The sequence below is a fragment of the Sprattus sprattus genome (assembly GCF_963457725.1).
Source record: "Sprattus sprattus genome assembly, chromosome: 1".
Taxonomy (NCBI): Eukaryota; Metazoa; Chordata; class Actinopteri; order Clupeiformes; family Clupeidae; genus Sprattus; species Sprattus sprattus.
The window spans coordinates 23595057-23605056 of record NC_137920.1 but is presented as its reverse complement, the minus strand read 5'-3'; the positions used below and the strand labels follow the sequence as shown (position 1 = coordinate 23605056).

The window sequence follows — 10000 nt, the reverse complement described above, 5'->3', positions numbered from 1 at the left end:
TATATACACTACACTAAAATATTATTTATGCACTTAACTTAATTACTTATTACTACCTCCATATTATATACACACTGAGCAGTGCCACGCTAATGCTCCATTTAGCTAATGCACCCCACAGCCAAGTAGGTCAGCAATGAGCCTGTGCTCTCGGACACACCCAGCCCATCATCCCAGAGGCGTCAGCAGGACCAAGGATTGGTAAAAAAGTGAGGATGAAGAGGAGCAAGGAGGCGAAGGTGAGGCCGTTGGCATACCTTGTCGGGTAGTCCGGCAGGCTGGCACACGATGCGGAGTGGCAGGCACTGCTTCTCACTCAGGGCCTTCAGGTGGCTGCTGATGCCCGTGCCCTCGATCTGCCACTGCCTCAGATGGTACGCAAACCTGCAGGAGAGGAGAGGGGGATGAGAGGAGAGAGAGAGGAGAGGAGAGGAAAGGAAAGGGGAGGGAGGCAAGAGAGAAGGGAGAGAGAGAACGATCGAAAGAGAAAACATTACAAACTTGTGTGTACCTGGATCTGAACGGCCTCCATTGGATGTTTTCTTTACTTCTTTCTTTTGTCCTAGTCTGTGAGCAGGTGCGCCTGTCTGTATGTGCATGCCAATACAACTTAGTGTGTGTGTGCATCTGTCTACGTGTGTGTGTGTGTGTTTACACCTTAGCGTGTGCGTTCTTTGCGTGTGTCATACCTGCGTCTGAAGGCCTCCAGGTGAGTCTTGAGCATGAGCAGCCCCCTCTCGATGACGGTGAGGCTGGGCAGGGCGTCCTTCTCCAGGTTGGCCGAGGCCATGAGGAGAGACTCCATACACTTACTGATGAACTCCTGCTCCTTCTCAAGCCCTGCCTTACCTGCAGCGACACACACAGAGACACACACACACACACACACACACACACACACACACACACACAGCTATATTAAAACCACTGCCGCCTTAGACACATATTTAACACTTTGCTACCTCAAATTAAAACACATGTCGAAATTTCTATGAACAAACATACAGAACACACTTACAGAATAATAATAAAAAAAAACAGCACACCACTTTTATAATTGACAGTTGAGGAGTACATTTGTAGCTAACAGTTACAGTTGTAATTTACAGTCACAGTATCAGCGATGAGGCTGTGTGGAGGGAGTGGATGATGAGGTGTACAGACCGTTGATGTAGTAGGAGTTGATGTACTGGATGGCAGCCCGGCTGATGTCTGCAGACTGGGCTCTGAGAGCGATGCCCCAAAGCTGGTCCATACCACACAACTGGAACACACAGAGGACCACACAGCACAGGTTAGAGAGAGGGATGGAGGGAGAGAGAGGAATGGAGGGGGAGAGAGAGAGGGAGAGAGACAGAGAAAATGAAAGACAAAGCAACAGAAAAAAAGCCAGCTACAGACCACCACACAGGGCATCATCTGTCCTGACAGCAGGTGTGTGTGTGTGTGTGTGTGCTCCAGGCTCAGGTGTGTGTGTGTTGCGCTCCCTCACCTCACAGTTGGGGCCACTGTCGTAGGCGCTGGTGGCCAGGCGGGCCAGATTACACAGGTGCTGAAACAGGTTCAGTCCAGTCATACTGATGGTCTCGGGCTTCAGCTTGGGCATCTACACATCAGAGAGAGAAAAAGAAAGAAAAAAAGAAGGAAAGAAAGAAAGAAAGAAAGAAAGAAAGAAAGAAAGAGAGAGATAGAGAGAGAAAGAGCGAGAATGGAGGGATAGAGAGAGAAGAAAATGGAAATACAATCGACTGAATGAGTAACAGCTGCAAAGGAGAGGACAATTCAGTCATCGCAAACACTATGCCATATTACACTAAAACATAACTTCGATAAGTATAACTGAACCTAAACATTTTAAGAAAACCATATAAGCTCATAAAGAATATGTCTTATATATAATCTTAAGCCTTCAGCTGCTGGTGCAGTTACCTTCTCCAGGAAGAGGTGCTTGTAGGTCTCCATGCCCATGGCGTGCTGGTCTTTGCTGCGCACCTGGTTGAGGAACCAGTGGAGGGCGTCGTCGTAGCACTCTGAGTCCTCCACCAGACAGTGCCACAGGATGTCCACCTGCTCCAGGCTCAGCCCTGCAGGGACGGGGGGAGAGAAGGGACACACATAGCCTTACGCCAGAGGAGATGTTCAGTTGTGACATGCAATGGCCTTGTTTGTCTGTTTGTTTGTTTGTTTGTTTGCTTGCTTGCTTGCTCGCTCTCCATGTTAACATATGGGGTTCCACAAGACTAATCAAGTGTAGCAAACTCAACACACTTGACTGTTTTGCTTCAAAAAGATTATTATAAGACTATTTTAAATAAATAAATAAATTAGCAAACAATTGATTAATTTAAAATAAATACATCATTAATGAATTAAACTGCAATTCACTAATAGATGCACAGCACAAACAAAACAAACAGACAAAAAAAAAGTCACGCAGCATCCTGAATGAATAAATGATGGGCACTTTCACCCCTCATGAGGAGAGTGAGGTTCACTCGCATGCAGTCATGAGCGAGGACACTGATCAGTGTGGCTGTCTGTGCACTAACTTACTGAAGTGGTCCGGGGAGCCCAGCGTGGAGAAGACACAGGTGAGGAACTGCAGACGGACCTGCACCTCGGAACTGTGACTGTACCTGCAGCAGCGCACGGGAACAGGAAGAGGCGGAGGGAAAGATACAAAAATAGATGTCAAACAGGAAGAACCCCAAACCAAACCACAACAGGATACACTACATAGTGGAACTCTCAACCCTTAAAACACCCATACCAGTTATGAGAGTGGTTTTAGAGGTATTAGAGCAGAGGAGAGCGGTACTCACAGAGCGAACTTGTGGCGCTTTTCCCTCACTTCCTGTATGTAGTGCAGCAGGTTCTCAAAGAACAGCTTCATCATGTGCAGCTCCTTCTCTGCCCACCTGTCACACACACACACACACACACACACACACACACACTTTATTCATGTGTTCATCACCACCACCACCCACCGCTACCCCCACACTGATCTTAAGGGTAAAAGGTTATTACGGGATTATTACCACTGCTATTACTACAGTACAGTCACAGGCAGGAAAATAATGTCCATGATATTCAGCTGATTAATTAGATAATAACGACTGATTCAATAGGCACACTGAACTTCACTACCTTGAAGGTCATTGGACCAAATATGACTTTTCCTGTATTACCCTGTTATAACCATATTATTACCATGCTATAACTACTGTTATTGCTCTTGTTATTACTACTGTTATTACTATTGTTATAACAGTGTTATTATGAAACACACCAAGTCCAATTCCCTGAACCTACACCATCTTTAATAGCAAAGTGTGTCTGAGGCAGTTAGCTGTACAGTAGTCCGACAGGTGTGTGCAGTGGGTTAACTAAGTACAAGCAGTGAAGTGCTGTTTGTTAAATCACAAAGTATAAAAAAAAAAAAAAAAAAAAAAAAACATTTAAACCATGCAAGAATGTGGACACTTGATAGGACTCATACGGATACTCTAGTGGTCGTCGGAACTCACATGGTGATCCAGTGGGTGTCGTAACTGGAGCCAAACTGCTGGAAAGTCCCAAACAGTTTGGGGAGCAGACGCAAGGACACCACGACAGACCTGAGAGAGCAGAGAAGAGAGCAGAGACAAAACACAAACAGTCAACTCAGAGTTTTTTTCCTCCCCCTAAGAAATCACATTTTAAACTAAAATACGGAACCAGTCAATAGACTTTGTGTAACATGGCAACATCTTCACTTATGTGCAAGTTTCCATTCATAGCTGAAGCGCCCTACTGGCCCAACCTGAACCAGCTTTTCCCACTGTGTGCTACGGGCCAAAGAACGTTAGAAACCAGAAAAGAGGTCTTTCATAACAAGTTTTTTTTACGTTTTTGTTATAACAGTGAGAAATGATGGTGGATTGTGAACTTTGGTGTGAAATAGTCATAGTTTCTGCATCAGCACAGACAGAGACACTGAACACTCCACTTTGTGCAGCACATGCTAAATAATGACTCAGCAATTCAGACCTGGAGAGACCTAAACCCTGCCCTTTATAAAGAGCCAACGATAAACGCTGACTCATCATAATAAGCTCAGAAACACCTAGAACTCTACCCTTTATAAAATCCCATAATAACCACTGACACTACGTAAGATTAAAGTCTACCCAAAAGGGTGGAACCGGGTGGAACCAGCGCTTCTGGCTCATTGCCGATAGACATGTTAAAGCACATGAACCTTTTATGTGTAACAGATTAAAGGAGGGCAAGTATGAAGGCCATGATAAAACTGGCAAGAATATTCAAGTCAGGAACTTTTAGTTGCAAGATGGGGGTGAATATATTATGGCAGATTCATTAGTGGGTATGAAGGTCATTTTTAAAACCTTCAGGAAATGTAAAGTCGGAACTCTCAGTGGCAAGATAGGGGTGAAGATATTTTGGAATGCATAATGGGTGTTTTCTAGTGGTGAGTCTTATGTGCTTATATCTGGGTGTACATAGTCAACGGACCGGAGGCGTGTGTGTGTGTGTGTGTGTGTGTGTGTGTGGGTGTGTGTGTGTGTTTGTATTGTGGGGAGGGATGGGTGTTGATAGCATCAGAGTACAACACAGTCGACCTTGACTGAAGATTCCTGTGCATTCATGTCTGTCCTGACACCTTGGAGGATGTAATTCCAGCTAAACTCCCGACAGAAAGTAAAAATCCGATATTATGGGATAACAATGTTGTTGCTAGGGGAGATGTGAGATGACTCATACCACCTGGCTCCAACTCAAGTGCGTGGGAATAATAAGAGGGAGATCTGAGAGTGATCCAGAGATGGCGTGATGGCCCGGCGCATATTATGGGATGGCTAATCGTCTATGACTCACCCCGAGTTGTGTGGCTTTCTGGTAAAATGAATAGATAATAGATGGTCTTTGTTTCGTTATGAAAAGAGTCGTTTCGATTACTTGAGATTCAATGGCAGCTCACAACTGTGTTCAACCGCTTCAACAATGGCCTTATGGTTGAACAAAATGTTTCGGAAACGTTATGAATATAGTGAGAAGGCTGTTTATTGTCTTACAGGTAGCTTTATATTGTGCTTGCATTGGCCAGCGGCAACAGGGGTTATATAGAGTGAATCCCTTTGGGAGCTGATGCACTGCTTTAGTATGAACCATTGCTCTATTGCAAATAGCTTCAGGTGATGCTGTCTGGTAACTTAATGCCATGCAAATGTGATGCAAACTCTCCAGCAGACATTGAAATTCTCTCCCTCGCACGCACGCACGCACGCACGCACGCACGCACGCACGCACGCACGCACGCACGCACGCACAAGCAGGCACAAGGGCAATTTGAGAATTGTTTAACACACGTAGCCGGGGCGTGGCATTATGGGATGGCTGTGCCACGCGTGTGCCGTTGACTCACCGGTGGTTGGCGAGGTTCTCCAGGCAGCCCTCGATGAAGCGCATTCGTATCTGTCGGTCGGTGAACCAGCACACCAGTGAGCACAGCAGCTTCTCTGCCTCGCCGATCAGGCCCTCCGATAGGTGGATCTGGGTTGCCATGGAAACAACGGAACACTACGTCAGAGGGTTGGCTGTGTCTGGTTCTCTGTTATATTTTAATTTTTTTTCAAAACCTGTTTTTCTCTGCAAAATGAGGGCTAGAGAGAGAAAGTTTTTCATCTTGCCTTGAGGGTGAAAATGCGCAGTAAAGCCTTCACACTATCCAAGTGTGTTTGTGTGTGTGTGTGTGTGTGTGCGTGATAACAGCAAACAAATGCACATTCACACTCTCCTGGTGTGACACACTAGAATATAATTGTCCTATATTGTGTGTGGACACCTCTGTGTTCTATTTAATTTGATGTGTGTGTGTGTGTGTGTGTGTGTGTGTGTGTGTGTGTTCAGTGTTTTAGATTTAATTTGATGTGTGTGTGTGTGTGTGTGTGTTCTGTGTTTTAGATTTAATTTGATGTGTGTGTGTTCTGTGTTTTTGATTTAATTGTGTGCCTGTGTTTTTGATTTAATTGTGTGTGTGTGTGTGTGTGTGTGTGTGTGTGTGTGTGTGTGTGTGTCTTCTATGTTTTTGATTTCATTGTGTGTGTGTGTGTGTGTGTGTGTGTCTGTGTCTTCTGTGTGTCTGATTTAATTGTGTGTGTGTGTCGTCAGTGTTTTGGAAATAATTGTGTGTGTCTCCGTGTGTGTATTTACCGCATCTTCGTCCTGCACCAGGTCCCACAGCAGAGTGTTGCCCTTCTTGCACACGTTGTCCAGGTTGATGTCGGTGACGGCGTGGCTGGAGTACTGGTGCTTGTGTACAGAGGGGCCTGAGGGACAAACCACGCCGGAGGCGTTAGAGCAGCACACATCCTTAAAGCTTTCTCTCAAGCGGCACACATCCTCAACACTTTCTCTCAAGCGCCAGACTAAAACCAGAGTCAGACTGCTCGGCACTGCAGTCTGTCTGGAGTGGAAAATAACAGATTTTGAAGTAAAAGCTTTGCCGTGTTTTTTTTTTTGTCAAGATAATTTTTTGCCGTGTTTAAACTCCACCTGTGCAATGATTGTATTCCGAAAACTCCAAACTCTGTACTACTCGATCCCATGCCAATAGATTTGAACCTTTAAAATGTAAGTGTCTCTATGTGGGAACTGAAAAACGCGTAACCCTGGTATAGACATTGTATAGACCATGGCACGGACATATGAATTCTATGATGAAGAAATACAATGTCTGAAAACAACTCCAGCCTTTGCGTAGTACCCATCTACACTACTCTATCCCTTGCCAACATATTTCACCCTTTAAAATGGCGTGTAACAGCAGTTTTGTTTGTTTTAGTTTTTTTCTTTGGATGGACAAGCGAACGAAACCAACTTCGTTCTAATTATTAACCAGCTTTGCTTCGCCTACTAACAAGTTTTCTCTGCAGCTGGAGTGGTCTCTGTTTCTGTGGTGGCTCCAAGTTTGAGGACACCTCATTAGCAAGTATATTCCTCGATCGCTAAACTTCTGTTTATTGGGTTTTCTTTTCCTGCCTGTCAGCGGTTCCATGAGACCATTCAATTGTACCACAAATTATCCGGAGAGTGACAGAAGCAATGAGCAGAATTTGACCCCAGTGGTGGAAAGGCTCTGCTGACAGGCAGTTTCCTTGGCGCGTCCCAGCACATAGTTAGAGAAACGCTAACCCCAGGCATAACCGAGTGTACAATTGGGAAGGAAGGTCACACACTTATCTTTTCCTTAGCAAACAAAAAAATAGATTGAAAATATATAGGACATAAGAGACAGATCTATTGACAGGGTTCATTTAAAGAGGACATATTTAACATATTTTCTCAGTCCTGGAGACTGAAAGTTTTGCCCATGGAAGCACGATACATGTGTATATGCAGACACAGATGTGTGTATGTGTATGGACATATACCAGCAAACATTTGTGTGTGTGTGTGTGTGTGTGTGTGTGTGTGTGTGTGTGTACCTTGAACTTCCGCTCCCTTCCTCATCCTTCCTCTACCTCTCCTTATCTTTCCTCTAATGCCATCTCCTCTAACTAGTACTTAACTTGCACTTACAGTAAGTGTAGTTACATTCCTGCACTTTTGATTCCTTATGTAAAGTGGTAATTATTGTTACACTAGGTCTCTATCACTCGTAGTCTTCTCCTTTGTACGTCGCTTTGGATAAAAGCTTCTGCTAAATGACTAAATGTAAAATATATATGTGTGTACCTTGCACCAACATTTGTGTGTGTGTGTGTGTGTGTGTGTGTGTGTGTGTGTGTGTGTGTGTGTGTGTGTGTACCTTGCACCAGGTGCTCATGGTAGATGGAGGCCAGGTTGGGCAGGTGCTGCTGCAGGTGTGAGCTGAGCTCTGCGTGCGAGTTGATCTGCACCAGCTCCTCCTCGCAGCCCGACTCCTCCCCGTCAAAGTCCGCCATGTTCTTCTCCGACTTGGCGCTCACCTGCGAGCTGCTGCAGCTCACGTCGTCCGCGCTCAGCATGTCCTCCATCACATGACTGCACAGAGAGGGGTCAGAGGTTAAACTGGGCCTATTAAGAGACGTGTTATTAGACGGGCGGCTAATGGCTACGTTGCCTGGTGTGGTTCATCTAGTGTGGTCAGTCTCTAGGTGTGGGTCAGTCTAGTGTGGTCAGTCTAGTGTGGTCAGTCTCTAGGTGTGGGTCAGTCTAGTGTGGTCAGTCTAGTGTGGTCAGTCTCTAGGTGTGGTCAGTCTAGTGTGGTCAGTCTAGTGTGGTCGGTTCAGTGCAGGGTTTTTCCTGCATAGAGAAAATGTAGGCGCGCGCCTAAGCCGTTTTGCCGAGCGCCAATGAAAAATCCCGAGCGCCTATAAGGCAAAAAAAAGTGTTGCACGATGAAAAAAAAAAAACTGTCATCTATGCGTCACGCATGCAATGCCTGTCAGGGAATATGTTCTCAATAGTATGTTTCAAGAGTCCTACAGCCGAATCATCGTTCTGTTTTGATCAGTAAACAAGTTGATAAGTGTGTTTTCTTCTTGGCTGATTAATACGCAACTGTGAGTTGCGCGAATTGACAGAGCGGCAAGCTGCCAATCACTCAATCTGCGTGTGCATCCTGACTGTCAGTCTGCGGTGATTTTGAGCATAACATTCCATTTTCGCTATTCATGGCTTTAAATTTAATAAAAAAATATCTGCTATGTTGGGGACCTAATTGATTTGTCTATCCGTTTGAACGAAACAGTAGACCGCGGGACCTCGGGAGAGGCAGACAACCGCATTCGTTTATCAATGAACGCTCAGCTTGTTCTGAGGAGATTAGTGTTGCATCTCGAAGATAATTCAGGGCTCTGAAGTGTCACGCATTGAGCGTAACAGTCATCATTTAGGTCTTTAATCACGCAATCCCGCCACACATCGTATTTCTCACGCTGAAAAAAAACTCTAGGCTATTTAATTTTCCGCAGCGCAAACATGACCTGGCTGCGCTGCCCTCACCATGGAGGAATTAGCACGTCTCCCCGAATCCCCTGTAGTTCTGCCGTGAGGTGCCACTTATGAGCCAATCAAAAAAAAAGAAATGGGCTACACAATAGCCAATCAGAAAAACCGTATATTTTGTATCTGGGTAAGATTTAAGCCAGCAACCAATGAAAATAAAGCATCCTGGAATTGCGCCCGAGTGATCTTCTAAAAGCTTTGTTAACCTGAGGAAACCACTGGAGCTCCGAGCATCAGTCTTCTACAAGGAGTAAGTCGTCTCCTGTTTTAATGTGACGACAAATTCACAATGGTTTGACACAAGCAATGACAAATTGACTGCAGTTAGAGACTATTTCCCAGATAATTAGCATCGGTTTTTAATGAGTGTTTGTAGCCAACACACTTTTAGGCTACACCCTGCCTTTTCACTAGCCTATAGCTTTGACTTTGAACTTCGTTAATAGGCTATAATAAATTCGAGTAGGAATATTAAAAATATATGTAGCCTAAAATTTACCAGGGCACCAAAAGGCGGAGGGTGAAATGTTCACAGGCTGGTTGTGACCTCTGTACCCGACTTTAAAATAAAATTTAAAAAAATAATATTTTTCTGCAATTGAGTCCTCCTTGGTTTACACACATCAGCACTTTACCATAGCCACCAGTATTTCTGAAATGGTGGGGGGGAGCACCGAAGACCCAATTTGACCCAGGAAAAACCCTGTCAGTGTAGTCTGGTCTTTAGTGAGGGTCGGTCTCTCTAGTGCGGGCGGTCTAGTGTGGGTAGGTCTCTCTACTGTGAGGGTCGGTCTCTAGTGTGGGTTGATCTAGTGTGGGTAGGTCTCTCTACTGTGTGGGTCGGCCCCTAGTGTGGGTTGATCTTGTGTGGGTTGGTCTCGTGTGGTCGGTTAAGTAGGTTTCGTCTACTAGGGCAGCGTAGCGTGGTCGTTCTGATCAAGACATAAAAAGCTCTAAAAGATCAGGAGCTGCCGCCTCACCCGTCATGGTGGTTGTGGTGGTGGTG

At 45.1% G+C, this 10000-nt stretch overlaps 1 protein-coding gene across 1 annotated transcript in view; it reads right to left on the bottom strand.

The window, feature by feature from the left end:
- usp34 (ubiquitin specific peptidase 34) overlaps positions 1–10000 on the bottom strand; it is a 65875-nt gene that overhangs the window by 33351 nt on the left and 22524 nt on the right. The window contains exons 15-26 of the mRNA XM_080842902.1: positions 9975–10000; positions 7814–8028; positions 6217–6332; positions 5429–5556; positions 3531–3620; positions 2823–2918; positions 2554–2636; positions 1930–2084; positions 1493–1606; positions 1165–1264; positions 690–849; positions 258–384 (exon numbers count right to left, since the gene is read on the bottom strand). The exon at positions 9975–10000 is cut by the window's right edge and continues 216 nt beyond it. Coding sequence (XP_080699028.1) covers positions 258–384; positions 690–849; positions 1165–1264; positions 1493–1606; positions 1930–2084; positions 2554–2636; positions 2823–2918; positions 3531–3620; positions 5429–5556; positions 6217–6332; positions 7814–8028; positions 9975–10000 — 1410 coding nt within the window. The remainder of the gene's footprint in view (positions 1–257; positions 385–689; positions 850–1164; positions 1265–1492; positions 1607–1929; positions 2085–2553; positions 2637–2822; positions 2919–3530; positions 3621–5428; positions 5557–6216; positions 6333–7813; positions 8029–9974) is intronic.